Source organism: Schistocerca piceifrons, chromosome 4 (genome assembly GCF_021461385.2).
Source record: "Schistocerca piceifrons isolate TAMUIC-IGC-003096 chromosome 4, iqSchPice1.1, whole genome shotgun sequence".
In the NCBI taxonomy this organism is placed as follows: Eukaryota; Metazoa; Arthropoda; class Insecta; order Orthoptera; family Acrididae; genus Schistocerca; species Schistocerca piceifrons.
The window spans coordinates 158,097,491-158,123,481 of NC_060141.1; the positions used below are offsets into that span (position 1 = coordinate 158,097,491).

The 25,991-nt window shown below is 41.2% G+C and overlaps 1 protein-coding gene across 5 annotated transcripts in view; it reads right to left on the bottom strand.

Moving 5' to 3' along the window:
* Positions 1 to 974: 974 nt before the first annotated feature.
* Positions 975 to 25,991, bottom strand: part of LOC124794679 (xaa-Pro aminopeptidase 1) — a 142,475-nt gene continuing 117,458 nt past the window's right edge. For all 5 annotated transcript variants that reach the window (XM_047258220.1, XM_047258218.1, XM_047258221.1 and 2 more), the window contains exons 11-13: positions 22,600 to 22,777; positions 5,009 to 5,184; positions 975 to 1,741 (exon numbers count right to left, since the gene is read on the bottom strand). In XM_047258220.1, coding sequence (XP_047114176.1) covers positions 1,622 to 1,741; positions 5,009 to 5,184; positions 22,600 to 22,777 — 474 coding nt within the window. In that variant the 3' untranslated portion in view covers positions 975 to 1,621. The remainder of the gene's footprint in view (positions 1,742 to 5,008; positions 5,185 to 22,599; positions 22,778 to 25,991) is intronic.

A 25,991-nucleotide genomic window follows, 5' to 3' on the forward strand; every position in this document is an offset into this window, starting at 1 on the left:
GTGTGTGCGCGCAGGTTTGAAGTTTATCGTGAGAAGACTGTAGCCATGGCGGTCTAACGGCACCACGAAGTACTTGTTGGTCGGTCCATGGAACTTGTAATGAAAGCGCACGGCAGAGCTAGTTAACTTCTGTGTTATTCTGTGCTGTTTTGTAACTGTGACTATTGTTAGTGATGAAAGAACAATTGACTGGAAAAAGATTTTTGGTAACTTTTAACTTTAACTTGCTAGAGGCAAGACAGGTGTATGATTTCTGTATAATAGATTCGTGGTTAGCAAGCCAACTCTGTTTTATATGTAACTGTATTTCTAACATTTGGACACGCAAGGAGACTTTCATGTGAAGAGTGACATTTGTAAAAGTCTGATCTTTAAATATACGTCATTTTGTGAAGCAAAAGAAACTGCATACATCTACTTATTTCTATAAGTAGAAAGAGTCTTGAGAAATTTCTGTTCCCAGTAATATACTACAGAGAAGAAGAGAAAGGGAGTTTGCAGCAGCAGGCTAACCAGCTAGGAAAGTCGGCCGACCATCTAAAGTAAGTCATATTGTTAAAGAAGTTGAAGTTTGCACACATACTACACCACTTCAAGTCGTCCAAAACGTTAAATTATTACAGAGAAATACATAGCTTTATCCATGCTGGTTCTTGTTTAACTATTTAATTCATAACACAGGTTTAGGGAGTTGCTACACATTTTATGTTCTTTTATTCATTATAGTTGTCTCTTAGATCATTTATATGTAATGGTTAATACAGTACTAGTTTCCAGCTCATCCTTTGATTACCTTCTTCCCCTTGGTATATTCTGCACACTATTTGGAACAATGTGTGAGATACCAAAAGTTTCAATTTCATTAATATTTTTTTTTTCAACAACATGAAGACATGACCATCATTACGTATCTTATATTGACTTGGATTTTTTCAACTGGTCAAGTTTTAAATGTAGAAATAAATTAACAAAGATTATATTTTGTAAACTGAAATATTTATTATGAAAGAATATAATATGGTACAGACTCTACATGTAAAACAACTTCTAAAATTTTACTGATATGTACAATTGTTTTTGTGTGTTAATTGTTAAGTACAAAATTGCAAACTATGTACCAGTAATCAGTCTGTTACCGTTTCAAAATGCACATTAATTTTGTTTCTGCACCCATCATAATCACAGTTAAAGACTCAATATCCATTCATCATATAGCTTTACTCAATATATGGCACAGTCAAATCATTTATTTTTGCTGAAAATATGATATGTATCATTTTTAAAAAGAACACTCTTATTAAAAATTACAAGAATATACCCAAATACGAGCTGTAAACAGAATATGAATGGCATATATTACATTTTAAGTTCTTTGGGATTTCCATAGTTAAATAATGTGTGAATAAAACACAGTTTGAAATTGCCTTTGCCAGTAAAATTATACCAAACATACTTTTCGTTAATATAAATGCAAGAGAAATGATCACACATTTTAACATTTATAAATGCATAATACTTGTAGACAGCAATACAACCAAATGAGATAATGCCACCATATCTGAACTGTAACCCTTTGGCTCAAGACAAAATTAATTGAAATGGAAGACAAAATTTGTAGCAATCAAACAATTGGTTCTGTTTCACGACAAAGCCATTCCCATGCTTCGTGGTGACCCATCTTCTTCAACAGGGGACCAACCTTTTCACGACACTGCTTATGGTAGTCATTTAGGTAGGCCACCTAGGACAAATTTAAAAATAAATATTCCTTATAAAATTAGACATATTCCATATACATTTCCATTGCCTATAGATTCCTGTGTGTTTAAATAATTTTTCACAAAAAGTGTAAACTAATCTTGTAAAAAATTATTTTCTTATGTGGCTACTGTTTAGAAAAACTTCTATTACTTCTCTCCATATTTCATGTAAATTTATTGCCCAATGGCATAACTTAGAAATACAATCTAAGACAAAGAAAATGACACACCATGTAGGAATTATCCTAATGGGGTGGAAATTGTCTGACAACATGTACATGCTCAAAGAAACAAATGATTACAATTTCAGAAAAATTTGATGATTTATTCAAGAGAAAGAGCTACAGAAACTGAGCAAATCAATAACACTTTGGTCCATCTTTGGTCCTTATGCAAGCAGCTATTCAGCTGAGCATTGATTAACACAGTTGTTGGATATACTACTGAGGTATCGTGCCCAATTCTGTCCAAAAGTCTGAGCTGGTTGGATGGCCCTGACCATAAAGCTCCAAACGTTCTCAACTGGGGAGAGATCTAGTGACGTTGCTGGCCAAGATAGTGTTTGTCAAACACGAAAACAAGCAGTAGAAACTCTCACCTTGTGTGGGAGGGCATTATCTTGCTAAAATGTAAGCCCACGATGACTGACAATGAAAGTAAAAAAAACTGGTTGTGAAATATTGTTGACATACCGCTGTGCTGTAAGGGCCCTGTGGATGACAACCAAAGACCTCCTGCTATGAAATGAAAAGGCAGCCCAGACCATCACACATGGTTGTCACGCCATATGGCAGACAACAGTCAGGTTGGCATCTCACGACTGTCTGGGACATCTCCAGAAACAACTTGGCTGGTGATCGAGGCTCAATTCGAAGTGGAACTCATCAATTAAGACAATTCTACTCAAGTAAACAAGATTCCAGGCTGAAGATGTATCTGGAGACAACCCAGACAGCAACTTGACTGTCACCTGCCATACAGCTTGACTACTAGGAGTGATGGCCCATGTTGCAGTATCTTTTCATAGTAGGACCCCTTTGGTTGTCATCTGCAGCACCCATACAGCACAGCATTATGTTGACAATATTCTATGCCCTGTTTTGTTGCCCTCCATGGCTAGCTTACATTTCAACAAGATAATGCTCACCCACACATGGCGAGAGTCTCTACTGTTTGTTTTCATGCTTGCCAAACCTTACCTTGGCCACAAAGGTCACCAGATCTCTCCCCAACAGAGAACATTTGGAGCATTATTGGCACCCCTCACCAACCAGCTTGCAATTTTGATGCACCAATTGGACAGAATTTTGCACTGTATCCATCAGGACAACATTCAACAACTAGCAATCAATGCCACGTCAAATAACTGCTTGCATAAGAGCCAGATGTTGACCAATGCATTATAGAGTTGCTCAATTTGTGAAGTTCTGGGTTGAATAAATCATAAAATTTTTCTGAAATTGTACTCCTTTGTTTGTCTGTTCACGTACATCATTTCTACCATTTTCCATCCCATTCAGTTTCCTTTGGGGTGCGCCATTGTGTTTTATTGGTCCTAGTGTGTACTGTAGAGAACAGTTCAGGAATGCGAAATTTAATCAATGTGCTGTGACAACTGAAAATTTGTGCCAGACCAAGACTTGAACCCATATTTCATCACAACATATTCATTACATATGTGCTCCCAAAGTTGCTATTAGCATATGTCCTGTGGGATGACCACTGGTAGTAGTGTCAGCAAATCATAGGTAGGAACATTAGTGATAATTAAAGTTTAAGGCTAGCCTGGAATCACACTAATGAAAGTTTGAGGCTAGCCTGGGATCAAACTAATGAAAGTTTGAGGCTAGCCTGGAATCACGCTAACGAAAGTTTGAGGCTAGCCTGGAATCACGCTAACGAAAGTTTGAGGCTAGCCTGGAATCACGCTAACGAAAGTTTGAGGCTAGCCTGGAATCACGCTAACGAAAGTTTGAGGCTAGCCTGGAATCACGCTAACGAAAGTTTGAAGCTAGCCTGGAATCACGCTAACGAAAGTTTGAAGCTAGCCTGGAAGATAGCCTAACAGTTAAAGCAACTGCTTGCAGAAATCAGGAAATCTGGTTTCAAGTCCCAAAATGGCATAAATTTTCAATTGTCAAAACATTTTCATACTCTACATTGTCAAAATATGTGGAAGTTTTCTTCAAGCAATTTCAGATGCAGGCACACATAATAAAGAAACTTGTTGAACATAAGAAATGTAAAAATGCTTTAATAAAAAATACAGAAGCAGAGCATAAATCACTTGCTTCAGCAAAATACCTAAAACTTTTCTCGATTTCAAACTCAATAAGTTATATCTTTATTGTAAGAAGTGTTGGTCTTCTGCAATTTATGCGCGGGTTCTTGCTGGGTATGGATCTCATTTTACATCACCATCCATTCATTCATTCATTCATTCATTCATTCACTGTTTTCTGTAGACTCTATCAAGAAGATTAACCTTCCAGGATGTGGATGGAGTCACAGTACATTAACATTAGGGGTAGACATTGTAGAAACTATAATAAACTATCACTAAACTGCTTAATGCTATTCACACTTATCCCACATAAATTTAATTGAGTAAATTAGCAAGAAATCTATTTTGAAAAAAGCTTCTGCTTCCTCAGTTTTACTTTACAGCTTCTGTTTTCCTGCTACTAGTAGCTTAATATTTACTTGATTAAAGTGGTATTCTCCAAAGAAAATATTTTACCTCTATACATACTGACAATTCTACTTATAATATTGCCATGTAGCTAACACAACTTTTCAGTCCGTGATTCTAGATATTGAGAAAATTTGTAGAAAGAGTGGCTAATAAGATTTTTTGTTTTATATTACATGGGAGCTAGTTGAATATCTTAACACAAGAGTATGTAACTCCATTCTGAACTCTGGATAAGAAGGGGAAGTTAACGTGAAAATTTGTCTCTCTTGTAATGTGATTGTGTACATCACAGTACAATTGATATTAATCTTTATTAATTAACAGCAACAAAAATCATTAAGGAGGAAATCCATTAGGAAGTGAGTGTAAGACTCCTGAGATCCTTAAAATGTTTCTACAAGGTTTAAGATTATTTATCTGACAAAATAGTTTTACGCACACTTCTGCTGAACAGCACTTCAGCTACCTGAAAGGGCGAACAGGCAAGCCGAATAAAATGTACTTATTAACATACGAAACCTTTCGTCTTAAAGTTTTAATAATAGTGACCTACCTCTTTATCAGTCAGCATTTCACGTACCAGCATTTTCGTCTGTATTGGGACTAAAGTTACTGTTTCAAATGTGAGGAATTTGTGATCTTTAAATTTATATGGCACATTTGCTGGAACTATTCTGCAAATATTCTCCAAGCGAATTCCAAATTTTCCATCTTCATAGAAACCTGGTTCTAGTGGAAGAAACAATACAAAGAGGTACAATTAACAACCACAAATGTAACACTGAATACAACAGAATATAAACTAACATAGAAATTGAAACGTAGAACTCGATACTTTATTTTCAAGCTACAAAAATCATTTTAACACAGTTATTGTACTGATGCTAACAGCTATTTATTCCAGGCAACAAAGAATTCATGAAACAACTGGACTGTTATTGGATGACAATCAGTATTATATATTTCAGAAGTAACTTCCCTTCAAACCCGAAACATTTTTTCTGCTAGAATTAATAGGCAACTGTACATCATACAGAAACATAGGTTTTACAGATATAAGAGTAAAAATATGACACAGGACAGAATGCACTATGCATTCCTAATGTCCTAAAAGTGAATGCACCCAACAATGGAGAAAGATACCAAATCCAAGTACAGACCAGATAAACTGAAGATCTGATGTGTAAAGCTAAATCAAACAATAGCAAATCCAAGATGGAATAAAGACAGTATTATGGAAAGGAGAGATTGCTAATCACCATGTAGTAGAAATGCCGAGTCTCAGACAGGAACAACAGTCTTTTCGTTGTGCCTGTATTTGACCGGACGTTTCCACTATATGGTGAGTAGCAAATTCTAACATCTAAAGCTAATTTTTTGCTTTCTGTTGTATGCCTGTCACTTTTTTACATTTCACATTGCTGATGAAGAAGACTATATGACTAATTAAACTCTGTTTGCTGGCACCATTTGCAGTCAGTTACATCAAAATTATGTTTCAATTACATTCGTGTACCCCTTTGAGACTAAATTGTTACTCTCCACAGCAGTACTTCACAGGGCACTTCGGATTTCAGGCTGTTAAGCATTACACCTGAAACATGTTCATGATGATCTCATGGAATTAATCACAACTCGTAAAAGCCTCTCCTAACACATGTTTTAGCAAAATTGAAATGGAAAGAAAATTGGCAGCATACATCTCATTAAAAAGGGGTGACAATATTAGGAAAGCCTGTCTGCAAACTCTAAGGGACATATCTACTGTAAGTAGAAATCTATCATTTTCCTAATGTTGTTGATATTCCAACTTGGAGTTTACATTGATTCGAAAAGTAGTAAAATTACTTACTTAGAATCTGAGGTTTCATCAAGCAAAGTGAGAGGTAATGTCAGGCAAAAATGAAAATATTTGAGGAGCACACGTACCTATATGACTAAGAATCCTTGCCCAAGGAAGAGACAGCATCACAGACTGGGACTGAAAATCACTTTATAGAAATAAATTCTCCCTACCAGTAAGCATTCTCATCCTGTATGGGTGTATAATATTTTAAGTGACTTTCCTACTTAATCTCCATATAATGTAATGCAGATGCCAGGATTAGATCTTGGAAAAGGAAATGAACAATATCCAACCACATTATCCTCAGTGATACATTAGAGCATTATACCTTATCAGCTTCCCCCTACTAGGAGTGTGGTATTTATGGGAGGTACATGGCACACTTCTAGTACCCGATTCAAGCACGACACCTAGCACGCAACAGAGACAGAAATTCTGACCACACAGTAATTAACTCTTGAATTACAGGTTTTACCAATGGCAGCACTATGTGAGAGGGACAGAATGCCAGTGCCCCTATCAGCCCCCTATCAGCCACAGAGGTTTGTAGCAATGACAGCCATATCCACTTTGTCCTAAGAAGTATACATTGGTACTTCATCTTGTGAGGTACCTTGCTAATGCATCTTCTCACAAGGAAACCTCCCCATCGCACCCCCTTCAGATTTAGTTATAAGTTGGCACAGTGGATAGGCCTTGAAAAACGGAACACAGATCAATCGAGAAAACAGGAAGAAGTTGTGTGGAACTAAGAAAAAAATAAGCAAAATATACAAACTGAGTAGTCCATGCGCAAGATAGGAAACATCAAGGATAATTTCAGTTCAGGAGTGCCATGGTCCCATGGTTAGCGTGAGCAGCTGTGGAAGGAGAGATCCTTGGTTCAAGTCTTCGCTCGAGTGAAAATTTTAATTTTTTATTATCAGACAATTATTATCTGTTCGTCCATTATGTTTTCATCACTTTCTTGGGAGTCATTATCACATCCACAAGAAAACCAAAATCGGGCAAGGTAGAAGAATCTTTTTATCCATTCGCCAAGTGTACAAGTTAGGTGGGTCGACAACATATTCCTGTCATGTGACGCACATGCCGTCACCAGTGTCATATAGAATATATCAGACGTGTTTTCCTGTGGAGGAATCAGTTGACCTATGACCTTGCGATCATATTGTTTTCAGTTCCCATTGGAGAGGCACGTCCTTTCGTCTACTAATAGCACGGTTTTGCGGGTGCGGTCGCAAAACACAGACACTAAACTTATTATAGTGAACAGAGACGTCAATGAACGAATGGACAGATCACAACTTTGCGAAAATAATGAAAGCAATATTTTCACTCAAGGGAAGACTTGAACCAAGGACCTCTCCTTCCGCAGCTGTTCACGCTAACCACGAGACCACAGCACTCCTGAGCTAATACTATCCTTGATGTTGCCTATCTTGCACATGGACTACTCAGTTTGTATATTTAGCTTATTTTTTTCTTAGTTCCACACAACTTCTTCCTGTTTTCTCGATTGATCTGTGTTCAATTTTTCAAGGCCTATCCACTTTGCCAACTTATAACTAAATCTGAGGAGGGTCTGATGGGAAGGTTCCCTTGTCAGTGATTACGTAGTCAGCATAGTAGTCTTCATGAGATCATCATGCCCTAAGTTGTCACTAATGCCGTAAGTTGTCACTATCTACAATACCCTGACAGAGCTTCACTCTATTAGTGGAGCAACCTTTCATGAGCCCTTTCCAATACCATACATCAAACTTTTCTGCAACACACCCCAGAACACGTCCACCCCGTCACCACCATCCCTTCTATCGCCCAAGTGCCAACCAGGAATGTGGTGCCATCTTTCGGAGTAGAACATGCAGACAAGGAATGGATGCAACATTCAGCTGTCATTTTCCCTTGTACAGGGACACAAGCCATATGCACCCTGTATATTGTATCTGTGAACCTTAGTTTCTCTCATAGTTAACTATTACAGTCAATATCAGCAAGTCCACTTAGGAGCAGGCTCTTTTTAAGTCATTTCAAAATTTATTTTTGTATAATATTTATTAAACTTTGTAGTTGAACAAAGCCTATTAAATTAATGTTGCAAGACATGGCAACTAGTTCACTCATGTGAACTTGTAACCTCAACATTTAGGAATAAAATCTTTTAATGGTCCCCTGTGTTACAGTTGTTAATAGGGCATTAGCTATCACCATAGTGCCACAAGGCACTTCACAGAACCAGTGCATTGATGACAAACATATACACCACAATATAGGCAATACAAACTGTGATTTTATCATGTTTCAGGACAACGGTAGATGCAAAATTGTGGAACAGTTATAGACACATTCCATCATCTTGCTGATTCAGCAGACGCTGCAGCAGTCTTAACACTTATGGCGAGAGATGGAGAGCTTCAAATAATTGCTGGCCCAGGAGATCACCACGGCTCACTCTCAGCCCAAACTCATTGATTGAATTATTTCCATCAGTTTTTATGGAATTCAAGCAAACATCTTAGTGGGAAACCAATTATTTATTTATTTTTTTTTTGATCAGTATTTGAAGTATCCTGCTGAAAAGGTCATTTTTCCCTTCACGATATTACTTCACTGGATTATACTCAAAGGGAAAGCTGCCTCAGTGTTTTGAGCAAAAATGCCATGTAATAGCTGTGTGCTACATTTTTCTGAAAACTAAGAAAGACAATCAATTCTACATTTAGCTCGCTACTGAGTTCAAGGCCTATAACATTTCAGACTGTGTAATGGATACTTCTATACTAAATCAGATAGTACAACACTGTGTGTCAACTTTTGCATTAGATGTTTGTGTGCTCAAATGTGGCCATGTAAAACCCATACATTAAGTAATAATCAGTGGGCTACTATCTTTGATGCCTTTACAAACTAACTGCAACAATGTTTGTTTGTTTTTGTTTTATGGCGCAAAAACAACTGGGGTCATATGCGCCCAAGTCAAAACTAGAGAACACGAAGACAGGGAGGAGTTAAAAATCCCAGTTGACATAAGATAAACACAGGGATGTGGAGAAAGAGCTACAAAAGACACAGTACAGAAACAGAGGTCTAAAATTAATAGTTAAATGGTCTTCACCATATTGCATTGATGGATAAAAAGTAAAATGCGGTCAACAGCCCAAGCATCATTTGATAAAACGACTGGTAACTCAGACGGCAAGCCCAACTGCGAATGTAAGCTGTTAAAAAATGGGCATTCCGCCAGGAATGCAGCGGACAGTTAAAACTTGGGTGCAATGTGTATAAAGTGGTGGGGCAGCACCACTAGTCAAATGACGATAGTTAAAAAGGTAGTGCCCAATACGCAACCTAGTTAAAATGATTTCCTTCCGGTGGGAGGGCCGAGAGGAGATCGTCCAAGCTGCTGGGAGAGGTTTAATAATCCGGAGCTTATTCCCATGAAGGGAGGACCAATGGCGATGCCAAAGGGACGCCACCTTCTGACATACGGCAACACAGCAATCACTGGAGGGAATATAGGAACTAGTGGGCTGAGGTACAAGGGCTGCAGTCTTGGCAGCAGCATCAGCAGCCTCATTTCCTGGTAGACCAACATGACCAAGAACCACATAAACATTACAGTTGCTCCACCAAGAGTGAGCAAGTGGCAGTTTTCCTGGACCCGTTACACTAATGGATGGGCGGTGTACAGCGCACATAGACTTTGAAGGGCACCGAGAGAGTCGGGGCAGAGGACACAACTGGAATGTCCGTGTCACCGTATGTGCTCCATGGCCTGATACAGGGTCAATAGCTCAGCTGTAAATACTGAACAGTGTGCTGGAAGCCGAAACTGAAAGACATGGATGCCAATGACAAAGGCATACCCGACACCATGGGTCAGTCCGAGTGCCATCAGTGTACACAAATGTACAACTGCGAAGTTCCACCTGAAGGTTGTGAAACTGAAGGTGATAGAGAGAGGCTGGAGTAGTGTCCTTAGGAATGGAATGAAGACCAAGGTTAACACAGGCCACTTCACGAAGCGAAGGTGGTGAAGGGTTCACACCCACCAGGAATGTTGCAGGTAGTGTGAAGTTAAGCTGCTGGAGCAAGTGATGAAAGTCGACTCCAGGAGGTAATAGAGAAGACGGATGCGACCCATACTGGCAATGAAAGGCATCCTCGAAGGAGGCGGCACAGGATGGGTTGCCACGCTTGGCAGACAAACGGCATACATACCTGCTGAGGAGAAAGTCACAGCGATAGGACAGGGGTAGTTCAGCAGCTTCAGCACACAGACTCTCAACTGGGCTAGTGTAAAAGGCACCAGTGGCCAAACAGATGCCACGATGGTGGGTAGTGTTGAGATGGCATACGAGAGAGGGATGTGCAGACACACAAACAAATCGTCAATAGTCTAGTTTTGAACAGACAAGGGGCCAGTACAGACGGAGGATTGTGGTTCGATCTGCACCCCAGGAAGTACCATTGAGGACACACAGGACATTGAGGGACCGCATACAACAGGCTGCCAGGTACAACACATGGGATGACCAAGAGATTTTCCTGTCTAGCATGAGCTCCAGGAATTTCATAGTTTCAACGAATGGAAGAGCAACAGGCCCATCATGCAAAGACGGTGGGAGAAACCAATTGCGCTGCCACAAATTGATACAGACGGTTTTGTCAGTGGAAAAATGAAAGCCACTGTCGATGCTCCAGGGGTAAAGATAATCAAGACATCACTGAAGATGCTGCTCTGTGAGACAGGTCCATAGAGAACTGCAATAGATGACAAAATTGTCAATGAAAAGGGAGCCAGAGATGCCCGGCGTGAGACAGGTCATTATAGGGTTAATGGCGAGAGCGAAGAGGACGACATTCAGGACGGAACTCTGGATAAAGGTGTCCAAAAAGGCAGAACCCATACATACCTCAAAAACTCATCTTTTAAAAATTCCTGAAGGAAACAGGGCAGGTGACTATGAAAGTGCCACGTGTATAGAGTACGGAGGATACCAGTTCTCCAGCAGGTGTTGTAGGCCTTCTCCAAATTGAAAAAAATGGTCACAGTCTGGGATTTCCACAGAAAGCCATTCATGACAAGGGCGGACAAAGTAACGAGATGGTCAGCTGCAGAATGCCACACTCAAAATCCACATTGTGCAGTCGTTAGTAAATTGTGAGACTCTAGCCACCATACCAGCTGAGCATGAATCATATGTCCCATCACCTTGAAAACGCAGCTGGTGAGAGAGACGGGGCAGTAGCTAGAAGAAAGGTTTTTGTCCTTACCAGGCTTAGGTATGGGTATGACAGTGGCTTCATGCCAACATCCGGGAAATGTGTCCTCTGCCCAGATATGGTTGTATGTATTAAGCAGAAAGTTCTTCCTGCAAGAAAAAGGTGTTGCAACATCTGAATGTGGACAGCATCTGGCCCTGGGGTGGAGGATCGGGATGAACTGAGAGCATGATCTAGCTCCCTCATAGTAAAGGCGGCATTGTAGCACTCACGATTCTGAGAAGAGAAAGGTATCACCTGAGCCTCCTCCGTTCATTTCCGATGGAGGGAGGCAGGATGATAGTGGGAAGAGCTCAAAATTTCTGCAAAATGGTGGCCCAATGTGTTGGAGATAGCAATAGGGTCGACAACGACATCGTCTGCTACTGTCAGGCCAGAAATTGGCAAATGGATCTCCGTCCCAGAGAGCCATCGGAGGTTGGCCCACATGACAGAGGATGGGGTGGAACTGTTAAAAGAAGTAGTGAATGAAATCCAGCTAGCTTTTTTGCTATCCCGAAGAACGTGATGACACTTTGCACACATCTGTTTATAATGAATGCATGAATGCAGTTTGCCACTGAACGATGACAGTTAAAAACGGGGAGAGCATGTCTCTGCGTGCGAATTGCATCGCAGCATGCCTTAGTCCACCAAGGGACTGGGACACGGCGCGATAAACAGGAAGTGCGAGGAATGGAAAGTTCTGCAGCAGTAAGGACAGCGTTTGTGAGATATTCCACCTGGTAATCACAAGTGGGGAATCTTGCTCTTCAAAGGTCACCACAGAGGAGTAAAGCTGCCAGTCAGCCTTAGTAAGCTGCTATTTGGGTGTGCACACAGGTGGGGTAGGAGTCAGCAAATGGATAGCACATGGGAAACATTCACTTGAGTAGGCTTCAGGCTCAAGACGATGCGCACACTGGGCAGTGCAGAAGGATCTGTCCAAATGAGGAAAGGTGTGCGAGGAGTTGGAAAGGAATGTGGGTGCTCCAGTGTTAAGGCAGAAGAGGTTGAGTTGATTAAGAAAATCAGCCAAGAGAGCACCTCACTGACAGGTTCTGGGAGAACCCCAAAGGGAATGGTGCGCATTAAGGTCACTGAGTAGCAGAAATGGAGGAGGTAGCTGCCCAATAAGCTGAAGGAAGTCTGCCTTGGTGACATCGAACGACGGAGGGACATATATGGTACAGTGGGAAAGAGTCAGGTGAGGAAGGAAAAGGCGAACTGCAACAGCTTGAAGATGGGTAGCTAGGGAGATGGGTTGACTATGAATGTCAGCCCGTATGAGCAGCATGATGCTCCCATGAGATGGAATGCCAACCTCAGGAGGAAGGTCACAACGAACTGGGAAGAAATGTGAAAGCTCAAAACGGCCACGAGAACACAATTTTATTTCCTGAAGGCACAGTAAAAGGAGATGCTGCAATTCTAAAAGCAGCCATAAATCCTCTTTGTGGGACTGAAGGTCATGAACATTCCATTGGAGGAGAGTCATGATGAGGAAGAAATGAAGGGGGGTGGGGGGGTGGGGGGGGGGGGGGGACCTCGGAGGTTACTGAGTAACAGCCTACGAAGACTCGTTGCTACAGGGCACAGAAGCACGAGGATCCTGCTCCACGAGGTCCACAGAAGCATTGGCTTGCTTGTACTGGCCAGTCTGTGAAGACCAACGCAGAAAAACAGTTGGTGGTGCACACTGGTGACATGGAGGTCGGCTGGAATTAGGTACCACGTGGCAACACTGTCTAAGAGTATCTTCAAGTCAGCGAAGGAGAAGACTGTTTGCCTTTGTTGGACTTCTTCAAGCCTTTCTGGTTAGCAGAGGAATACTCAGGTGTTGGTTGGCTAGAGGGGCGCGGGAAGTCTTCACAGGGGTACTACTACTATCCTTTCCGGCCTACCTGGTTGGGTAGCTGGTGGCTTCACCATTTGAGAGTGAAAGTTTGATGGCTTTTTGCACAGCTGGATGGGGGGAGGTGGCAATGCTACCTTCACACTGGGTGATTTTACAACCTCACAGCTGAATTTGAGGTCGCATGTCTGCACGGCCATAGAGCGAGAGGTAACAAGAACAGAACTGTAAGTGCCAGATGGGAGAATGCAGCGACTGAGTGAGGCACTTTTTTCATTTATACAGATCTCCTGGACAGCCCACTCATCAAGATACATGGGACAATCTTGAGACAAGCGGCATGGCCGCCATTGGAGTGATACAGCAGGGAGGAGGAGGCGGACAATCACCCTCATGCGCATCCCTACCACAGGTTACACATTTGGCTGGGTGTCGACAAGACGTTCTAGTGTGGTTGAAAACGATGACACTGGTAGCAGTGCATTGGATTTGGAATGTACGTCGGACTGTGAAAACTTCATAGCATGCTTTGATCTTGGACGGAAGCACCACACTATCAAAGGTGAGAAAAGGAGTGCGGGTGGGCACTAAGGAGGAATCTATCTTCCCACTGCCCGATGGACGGTAATGACACCCTGATCAGAGAGGTAAGATTGGATTTCGGCCTTGGTCAGACTGTTGAGCAGCCTAGTGTAAATAACACCACAGTAAGAATTCAGAGTTCTATGGGTTGGGGGGGGGGGGGGGGGGGGGGGGGGGGAAGGAAGAAAAGAAGAACTTTTCTTTTTGGCGCAAAACTGCTATGGTCATAAGCATCCATTCTGTGGCTTAGGGAAGAATGGAAAACCAAATGGGAAATCAGCAGCAATGGGAGCGAACTCAAAAAGGAGGGAAACTAAAAACAGAAGGAAACCTTAAAAAACTACCACTGAAGGGGGGGGGGGGTGTTTTCCTCAAAAAAGAGCTTCAAATGAGCGATGTCATCTCACTGACACTGATAAGCGCGTGTCATCTGCTAAAAGGGAAGATATATCAGGCGACAGCTGTAAACAGGCGCGTGGCGGATTAAAATAGGGGCACTAAGTAAAAGGTGTCTCACCGTCCATGGTTGAAAGCAGTGGGGACAAAGCGGGGGAGGATCATCACTTAAAAGATGTCAATGGCTAAAAAGACAGTGCCCTATCCCAAGTCTAGTTAAAATTACCTCCTCCCGACGACGAGGTCAGGAGGAAGAGGTCAAAGCACAGGGAAGGGGACTCATGTCTCATAATTGGAAGTATAGACCAACGTGCGTGCCATAAAAGAGTAACATGACAACATAAAACACACTGCAGATCGGCTAAGGGAACCATCCAAACAGTGGGCCGAGGAAGAGAGACTGCAGCCTTGGCCGCTATATTGGCTACCTGGTTTCCACAGATACCAACGTCAACGTGCCTTGGGATCCAGAGGAATGCACAGAGCCCCCCCCCCCCCCCCCCCCCCCCCCCCCCCACCCGGTCGATTGACCACGTATAAACCACCCCGTGTGACGAATTTAAAGAGCGGTGTGCTTCCACCCGGACAAGGAAGGTGTGTAGCAGCATAGTTTTGCAGCAATTTTTGTGCCTGGAGGGCACTGACTGTTTCTAACAGCAAGGTGCCAATTCATAATCGGGAACAAGACTTTACAGGACCTGCAATTGTGTCAACACCTTTCTGAATAATGAAAGGGTTGACTGTGGAGAAGTTTTGACCTAGGCCAGACCGAGAAACAACTAGGAACCTTGGCACTGAATGAAGAATTGTCCGTGGCCGAGACTCATCTAGCTTTCTCTTGTGGGCAGAAGTTGTAGACGTAGAGGAAACCATTGCGAAAGTATCCCCCATGATTACTGGTGTCTCCGATGACGCGCTCCTCCCTCATGGGGGCCCTCGCTGAGGGCACTCCTGCTTTAGGTGATTGTCCACACCTAAGGTAACACCTCCTGAGAAATGGACGGAGGGACCAATCGGCACGTTTGGAAGATACCAGCTTGGGTAATCACCCCTCCCTGGGAATGCCTTTACCAGGGGATACATATGTGTCCTACCTGTCTACCCAGGGCAAGGAATTACGCGTTACCCCATTACCGGCTATATGTGGGAATGCATGGGTCGGCCTTCAGACACACACAGGGAGGAAAGAAAGAGAAAGGAAGGAACAAAGAAAAGGAAAGAAGATAGGTCTCAAACGCCGCAGTGGAGAAGAGGGTAAAGAGAAGAAGGAAGGAAAAGAGAAGGACAAAGGGAGGACAGACTTTCTAGCGTAGAGAGCAAAGAAGAGAAGTGTAATGTGCTGCGAATACATAGAAAGATCCTTTATCATTTAGCTACAATTTAGCAGGTCAGCAACTGGAAGCAATTAATTCCACAAATTATCTGGGAGTAGGCATTAGGAGTGATTTAAAATGGAATGACCATATAAAATAAATTGTCTGTAAAGCAGATGCCAGACAGATTCATTGGAAAAATCCTAAGGAAATTCAGTCCGAAAACGAAGGAAGTAGGTTACAGAACACTTGTTCACCCACTGCTTGAATACTGCTCACCAGTGTGGGATCTGTACCAGATAGTGTTGATAGAAGAGATAGAGAAGATCCAATGGACAGCAGTGCGCTTCATTACAGGATCATTTAGTAATCACGAAAGTGTTACAGAGATGACAGATAAATTCCAGTGGAAGACTCTGCGAGAGAGATGCTCAGTAGCTTGGTACGGGCTTTTGTTGAAGTTTCGAGAACATACCTTCACCGAGAAGTCAAGCAGTATATTGCTCCCTCCTACGTATATCGTGCAAAGAGACCATGAAGATAAAATCAGAGAGATTAGAGCCCACACAGAGGCATATCGACAATCTTTCTTTCCACAAACAATACGAGACTGGAATAGAAGGGAGAACCGATAGAGGTACTCAAGGTACCCCCCACCACACACTTTCAGGTAGCTTGTGGAGTATGAATGTAGATGTAGAACTATGTCTTACAGTTACACGTGACCGTCTCCGGATGTAGGCACGAAACATACTTGCAAAGAGAGGGAAAAGATGAAGGAAAGAGGTGGGGGGGGGGGGGGGGGAGGAAGGAGAGGGGGGAAGGAGAGGGGGGAAGGATGGGGGGGAAGGATGAGGAAAAGGAAGGTATGCAGTCTGGAAAGGAAAAAGAGCTGCACTAACTCAGGGTCCCGTGCTCGCCATGCATCCACAGAAGAGTTGTGGACCCCCTGGAGGTGGAACCTCAAATACTGTAGCGGGGGAACGAGAGGAGAAGGGAAACAAAGAAAGGAAAAGGGAAGGAGAAAGAGTGGTGAGACTGTTCTTATGTCTGCGAGAGACAATGTGGAACATTCCCAATAACACCCCAGACATGCTCCCCAAGAGGGGGAAAAAAGAATAGCAAGAGGATAGGCATGCAGCATGGAAGGGAAAAAATGCTGCAAAGGCTGGGGCCCCATGGTAGCCAAGCATGAACCCGCCAAAGAGTGAGAAGTCCCCCGGGGGGAGGGGAGGCAACAATGTTTGTGATATGTGGAGACCTAAAAATAATAGATTGTGGAGCAATTTAACTGTAGATAATACTTCATTTACTTCAACAATGACCACACTTGTGTAAATGCCGAAAAGCCATCTAAACTATTCATTAATATGAACTGATCCATAACCTGATGAAACACTTCGCTTGGAAATTTACATATTTATAAAAGGTCCTTACCTTTTGAAAATTTATAGCTCAGTGTTGGTAGATAAATTTAAAATTCAGGTTTATTATGTAAACTGTAGTGATGTTATGGTGGGCACAATATTATAGCTTACACTGCAGTGTGCATGAAGTTGATAATTATGGAGCAAGAACCTTAAGTAAATCCAGGGTACTGTTGAAATGGACAGCCAGGTTTTTCATTTATGACACCTGATTCCATTTTCTCCTTAACTGCAAAGCTGAGACTACAGGCCTGCAGAAGATAACTGCACAATATTGACATCTATGAAACCTTCAAGAACAAAGCTAAGTCACAAGATTTCAAGTAAAGACCACAGGCCACAGCAAAAAATGCAAAATTTGTTTGATAAAAACCGGGATGTGTCATATCACGTGAAGACATTATGATTAGACATAGTTTTATGTTGTGTACCTCCAAATAAATAAGTTTGCTGAGAAGTACTAACGCTTCTCAGTCTTCAGCTAAATGACATTCTGGAACAAGTTCACATGCATGAAGTTATTTAAAAAGCATATTGTGAAATGAATAACTCCTGATATGTAGCCCAAATTAAAACTGTGTGCCAACGTAACTGCATGGCAGGTTCTCTTCAAAAGGCTTCCTCAATATCGATGGGACATTAAACCCAATCCTCCTCCTTTCAAAAGGTTTCACATTTCAAATCAAGGGCAGAATTCTGTGCACATCACTTGTCACACACAGAATAAGTGAATATTGGACTCATAATGTACGTTGTGCAAAGTGTGGCAGGCTGGGCCGTCTCAAGTAAGTATGTCCTAACAAGAACAGAAAACACGTAAACGAGGCTGTACAAAGTCATCAACATTAGGGAAGACACTGTGACAAGACAAACCATCTGTTTATCACCTTGTGTATTCAAAGCCATTCAATTAAGTTCTTAGTAATTACAAGAGCATCAGTGACTCATCAATTCAGAAAATTACACTTTCTCACAGTGCCACTCCACTGATGGGTTTTGGTGCAGATGACCTTCAGGTTAACAGTTCGTTCAAAACTGAAGCACAATATAAACTGGTCATGTATCCAATCACATTAATAATAGTGGATCAGCAAAGAGCTCTGGTCAGCCTCTTTGAGGCAAACATAGTTGGGGGCTCCAAACTGTCTGCCTCTTTACTGGACCGTACTACCCCACTATCAAATTATAAAACAGCCATAGGGACTACTGATGGCTTTTTTGGTACAATATGGAAGAGGTAAGATGATTGCAACAATTGTCACTTTAATCCCTTCATTTCTGGGACCATGAAAATGGCATCTCTTTTCAGTACAATCCGTTTACAGGTGTGGTTACTGTTACTGCATTCTTAAGTAACTTTACATAATGGTATATGAGTCTACACCTGCAGTTCTTTCTGATTGCAACACAATGAAAAATTTTCATCGTAGAGAGATGGGTGTCCATGGGTAATATGTCACTTTTCTTTCGGAAAGAGGTTTTCAAACTTTTTGAGTTAACAGCTCCCTTGACCTAACTATAAACAGCTGTGGCTCCTTTTGCACTTGACAGCATACTCCCAAGTGCGGGGGAAATAAACTTAGGTTAAAAAAGCGAAAAGACTAGTTATTTCTTTTTTAACTATTGACATAACACATTTTAATCAACTTTTAATGTTATTACATCTTATTCTTGCTACAAAATCAGTGGTAAGGATGAGCTTGGTTCTTCCCCATCAGTTATTCTAATATCTGAACAAGATTGGAAACTGCAACTCGCATCTGTTTCTCCTCATCCACTCATGATCTCTATTTTGTGTTGTTGACTAACAATGCTGACAAATCTATCTCAAATAACTAGGATGTTACAAACTATCAAATGGATATTCCTTTTCAAGCTCCAAAACTCTAGTAGTGATACAAACTTACTTCAATTTCAATGTGGAGTCTGAAAAAATATTGATAAATTGTTCTTGTCCTTCAGCGGCAAGTCTTGATAAAAGTTTTGTACTGAAAAAATCCTTTGGTATAGTTGTGTTGATCAACTTCTTCTGGAAAGTACTTCGGGAAGGAATCACTGGGTTTACTTAAATGATTCATGAACACAGAGTTAACTTCTTCACTCAACTGAAAGTCAGTGTTTTCTAAAACTGTGAGAAGGGCATGCATGGTAAATGTAATGTGTACCCTTATCATCCAGCTTTTTCTTTCACAATATTAGTTTCTTTCTGAAGGCTGAAATCTTGCCCGACAGTAGCAGACTGTTGGTTTCATTACATTGAATGAATGCATTCAATGAATTAAGTTTTTCAACGATGTCACAAAGGTATGGCATACTCCAAACAATCACTGTCTCTGAACTTCTTAGAACTTTGAATGTTTCTCATTAACAAAGTACCACTAAAGTTCATTCCTGAGTTCATACACTCTTTTCGAGACACTATCATGTGAAAGTCAGTGAGAGTTATTGTCATACATTAAGGAAATATGTTCAACCTGCTTATCAACATCCATTCATAGCAAATATCTCAACTCAAGTGGCAGAATCTTAATGATGTTTACAACTTTGATAACTGGTAGTCTGACATAACGGCCAGCTATACTATGACCCACATGTAAACACAAATTTCCAATTCATGTTTTTCCTTTCATAAAAGAGTGTAGTATTTCAAAGTTTTTGCTTTTGTTCCAAGAGTTATCTTCCTGCAGCAAAGAAGGTCTTCATGAAATCTGTAGTTATGTATGAACAGCATTTAACAAATTAGTCGGGAATCGTTTTAGTTGTCTGCAGTTTCAACCATCTGATCCATTAATGGCATCAGCCATATTGAGTATTTGATGACTAACAGTGTTGTTTGATAAAGGCACATTTGCTAGTAGTTCAGCATTTGACTCAGTTATCTAGTAAATACCATTTCCATAGAAGCTGGTAAAATAAGGTTTTTTGGTATGGTGTGAGGTTTCTGGTGCTTTGTTACATGGTAAACAATTTTATAAGATGAAAACACAGCCTTTGTGGGAATTATAGGTTGTTTACTGAAAGTTGTTTTAAGTTGTGGGAAAAGCAGTCTCACAATCTGTTTGTCAAACTACCATGATTTGATTCCAAATGTAGTTTCATGTTATCAGAAAGCAGACTTTGATACAAATGACACACTGCGGTCATTTTGTTGTGGTTGGCAAGAGAGCCAACACCGTGTTACTAGAGGAGGCCGAAATGCACGCGTTTTAGCTCACACAGGCTGGCGTGAGGTCTGGAACAGGACAAGGAAATTAGAATTCAGAAAAACGGACGTAGCTGGTGGAATACTTAACTTTAATCCATTAATGATGAACGTCGCTCTTGACAGAACATGATTCACAATATCAATAGTAACAGATAATGGCGCCTTGCTAGGTCGTAGCAAATGACGTAGCTGAAGGCTATGCTAAACTATCGTCTCGGCAAATGAGAACGTAAGTAGGCAGTGAACCATCGCTAGCAAAGTCGGTTGTACAACTGGGGCGAGTGCTAGGAAGTCTCTCTAGACCTGCCACGTGGCGGCGCTCGGTCTGCAATCACTGATCGTGGCGACATGCGGGTCCGACGTATACTAACGGACCGCGGCCGATTTAAAGGTAACCACCTAGTAAGTGTGGTGTCTGGCGGTGACACCACACATTTCTCATTTCAAACAGTAGTACATCTAAAAGCCAAATTCAAGTAGCTGTCATCATACTTCCAGCATTTTTATCTATTCCTGTCATTAGAACTGCACAATACATTTGAAAAACATATTTTGTACTTAAATTGAAAAACTTGTTCATGCTGACAGAGAAACACAAATCACAGAAGACAAGTGACAATTATTAAAAACTACCTGCATACAATGAAACTAATCTTCAAACTGATTGTTACGCAATAAAAACAAATGGATCATATAGTACAATTGGACTGCCATCCACCACACTATCATAGTAACAACACCTGCTTGTCAGCCAATTAGATATCACTACTGGTGCACATCTGGTTCTGAAAGCAAATAAACTAAATTATTATTTTTATGAAACTACTGCAAAGCTGCAACACCCCTGGGCGGTGCGACCAAGTTTGAAATGCCTGGTCTAAGATGTTACTAGCAGCTGAAGTAAAAGGTACTTTTCAATTTCAGTTGTAACCCATTTGTCTGTAATGTTTCAAATGAAACAAGAGGTTTCTGCTTTTAATATAACGTGAAAATTAATTGTCTAGGTAGACTGGAATTTTCCCTGTAATCTGTTTGAGATAATGCTGAAATACTGCCAGAGCGCTAGCTACCCCAAACAGGAACCGGAGCTATTGACATAAGCCACAGGAGACTTAGTGTTGCTTTAACTATTTGTCAAAATGGCAGCTGCAAATATCCCCCTGACAAGTTTGTCTTCAAATACCTTCAGCCTGCTGATTTTCAAAGGTTCGTTAACTCTACACTACCCTGGTGGACACGAAAAGCCCAGCAAAGTTAATCCATAATAGATAGTCTTGGATACTGTGACCACCCTTTCAAAATGAGACAAGATTCGGAGTCCCCAATACCAATTACCGCTGATTCAGATTCTATACAGAACACTTGTGATATCTAGTAACAAAGATGATGAGCAGTATATCAAGCAACTAAGAGAGATGGAAATTTTTACCAAACAGTAATGGACTCACCAAATTACAGCCCTCACAAACAATAGTACTATGAGTGAGGACTGAGTAACAACATCAGCATCCTCAACAGCCCAACACCACATAACAACTCTGGCCTTGTCCACTTTATGCCAAGAAGTCCTTACAGTTACTTTATCTACAGGCTACTTTGCCAATGCTATTTTCTGACTGATTAAGTGCTGAGTTTGGCAGGCTGTCTGATCCCACTGTGCCCAGAGTCATCACCGAAGATGACATCCAGTTGGACACCCACTCTGCTAGTCATGCAGTTATTGTGAAAATTTTGCTTCAATGAGCCCTCAGCACTACTGGACATTGGACTTCCCCGTATTATATCATCGACGAGGTCTGCTAGTCCCTCTAGTCGTCACTGTCTCTTCTGCCACCCCCTCACCCTTTCTCCCACAAGGGCCAACCAGGAAAGTAACATCTTTTTACAGGGGACCATGCTGACAATGGATATGGCATATGCTGTTGCCATTTTTCCTTTCACAGGAACACCATACCATATACTTGTGTTTACATGGTCTTTGAACTTTTGTTATCCTTATGGATTAAGAAATGCTTTAGTTTGTTGCAGCAGTACTCTTCAACGCCAAAATACTTTTTAGTTCACTTGTAATTTTTATCTGTGATGTGACACAATAAGGCCCTGGAAATTATTGCAACAACATCATTTCATTTCAAACTTTTCCCTCATTACTTAAAACTAATGTAACATGACGTAGCATAGTTTTTTATTGCTGGAGAGGCAGCAAAATATACATCAATAAGTAAGAGGCAAGAGGTACCCAAGCTACTTACCATTCGATAGAAACATTCCCTCTTGCAAGCCTGGATCTTCAGGATAAATTCGCCAAGAGATGCCCATAGGTCCCTCATGAACATTGAGAAATGACCCAATACCGTGACCTGTTCCATGTAAATAGTCTAATCCAACATCCCACAGATATTTTCTCGCTAATGTATCCAAGCAGTTTCCCTAAAGAGTGAAATAAATATTGCTATTAGCACAAATCAACTTCATCAGTGTCAAACTGGTTTAGATTTACCAAAGGTTGCTTATATTGTATGGCCACGTAATGATCTAGTATGAAAAACACAGGTTACAGCTACTTTTGCATGCACTTTCTTGGGTGTGTCTTGTGGTATGCTAACACTTCAAAATAATTCTTACAGTTGTCACATTATGAGTGGAAGCATGTAACACAATTACGTGCTTGTGTCATGACTGGACAGGGAGGATGAGGTTCATGTACAAGTTCACATACTTAATCGACATAAATATTTCTTTGACTGTCTCTATTATTGCAATGTAACACTGTCATGCCATACTCAAAGTGTTCCCAGAGTTGGTTGGGATCCTTTATCTGGAACCGAGTGGAGGGCCTCAACCAAAGACACTGTCGACTCTGACAGTCTTGGCTGCAGATTTATGGACCTGCATTATTGGGTGGGGATTTGTTGGACTCCTTAGACAGGTCAGGGATGCGCTAGGCAAATGAAGCAGCTACACAGGGAGTAGACTACTTATGGAGTGCAAATGGGCTGCTTCTTGTTAGGTGGTAGTTTGAGTTGCTCTAATGAACACTCGCTAGTTAATAAGCAGGTAGCAAAATGAGACCGCACTCAGAGTAAAGAGACTGAATGTCAAAATTTTATCAGTAAATTGCTGAAGTATTTGTAACAAAGTTCCTGAGTTTACTGCACTCCAGGAAAGTTCTCAAGCTTACATTACTCTTGGGACCAAGAGCTGGCTGAAACTGAAGTAGAAAAGCTCTGAAATATCTAGGGAGTCATGGAATGTATATATTGGAAAGGCAGATTAGATGCCACAGGAGAGGGAAGTGTTCAATGCAATCGACAAAAATATTGTCACTATTGAGGTCAAATTTGAGTGTGACAGTGATGTTATTGGGTCTTGTATAACACGCCTAGGCGAAACTATGTTGATTGTTGGATGTTTTTACTGGCAACCCAATTCCACTGTGACAGTTACAGTCACTCAATAAAAGTCTACAGTCAGTATTACATAAATACTGAGATCATGCAATACTAGTTGCAGACTACTTTAACCTACCAAATGTAGACTGGGACATCTGTGGATTCATTGGAGGGTGTACACAAAGACAGTCTTGCAAAATACTTCTGAACACTTTTCTGAAAACAGTCTTAAGCAGCTAATTCAGTAGCTCACATGCAATGATCTTGTAGCTACAAACAGGCCATACCTTATCGACAGTGTCAGTATACAGGCGGGGATTAGTGATCGTGACATAGTGAATATGGTGGCAAAAGTTAATAAATCAGTCAAGAAGGCTAGGAGGGAGTTTCTGCAAGAAAGAGCAGGTAATCAGTTGCGAGCACTCACTCAGACAATGAACTGACATTACTTAGTTGCAGTAAGATAGGCACGGAGGAATCATGCGAAAAGTCTACACAGACTGTAAATCACAGGCCAAAAGAGAACACACAACTGACTACATGCAAAGTTTAGTGCATTTGTGAAAAGATCTATGCAAGAAGCATAGAATTACTACCACCTCATACCTTAACACGAGATCTAGCTGAGAACCCGAGAAAATTCTGGTCCTATGTAAGATCACTAAGAGAATCTAAGGCTTCCATCCAGTCATTCGTTGACCAGTCTGTTGGGGCAGTTGAAGGTAGAAAAACAAGGACGAAGTTTTAAACTTTGTGTTTAAGAAATCACTCATGCAGGATACCCTCACAAACATACTTGTCATTTGACCATCAAGTAGACTCCCATACACATGACATAATAATAAGCATCCCTGCCATAGTCAAACAACTGAAACACTTGAAAACAAATCGCCAGGTCCAGCTGAAATCCGAATTTGGTTTCACAAAGAGTACTCTACAGTATTGGCCCTTACTTAGCTTGCTTTTATAGTGAATCTCTTGCCCAACATCAAGTCCCAAATGTCTGGAAAAAGACAAGTCATTTAAATTTGTTTGCTGTAGAATTCTTGAACATGTTCAGAGTTCCAATGTAAAACATTTCCTTATGACCGAGAAGCTTGTGACCAAGAATCATCACAGTTTCAGAAAGCATCACTCAAGTGAAACTCAGCTTGCCTTTTTCTTACGATATACAGTGAATTATGGCTGAATAGCAACAAGCAGATTCCATATCCTGTATTACTGAAAAGCATTTGTCACTGTGCCCCACTGCAGACTTGATGAGGGTACGAGCATATGGAATAGGTTCCCCGATATATGAGTGCCTCAAAGACTTCTTAATTAATAGAACCCAGTATGTCATGTGCTTTCCTCGGCAGTAATTGTCCATCAGAGACAAGGGTATCATCAGGCACTGCCACAGGGAAATGTGAAAGGACTGCCAGAGAGGGTGATCAGCAATCTGCAATTCTTTGGTTATTTGCTGATAATGCTGCGATGTATGGGAAGGTGTCATCATTATGTGACTGTAAGAGGATAAGAGATGTCTAAGACAAAAGTTCTAGTTTGTCTGGTGAATGGCAGCTAGCTCTAAATGCAGAAAAATATAAGTTAATGTGAATGAGTAGGATACAAACCCTTTGGGCACAGCATTAGTAGTGTCCCGCTTGACACAATCTAATTGTCTAAATATTTGAGCATAACATTGCACAGAGTTATGAAATGTAATTTGTATGTGAGGATTCTGGTAGGGAACATGAATGGCTGACTTCAGTTTATTGGGAGAATTTTGGGAAAGTGTGGTTCATCTGTAAAGGAGACTGCATTACAGGACACTAGTGAGACATATTCTTGAGTACTGCTTGAATGTTTGGGATCTGCACCAGATTAGATTAAAAGAAGACAATGAAGCAATTCAGAGGTGGGCTGCTAGCTCTGTTACCAATAGGTTCAAACATCTTCTGGAGATGCTTCAGGAATTGAAAAGGGATTGCCTGGACAAAAAGGTGATGTTCTTTTCAAGGAACACTAATGAGAAAATTTAGAGAACCAGCATTTGAAGCTGACTGCAGAATGATTCTACCGTTTCCAATATATATTTCGTGTAAGGACCACAAAGATATATGAAATTAGGACTCATACAGAGGCATAAGGACAGTCATTTTTCCCTTGCACTATGTGAGAGTGGAACAGGAAAGGAAATTGACTAGTAATGGTATGGAGTACCTTCTGTTATGCACTGTATGATGGCTTGTGGAATATGTATGTACATG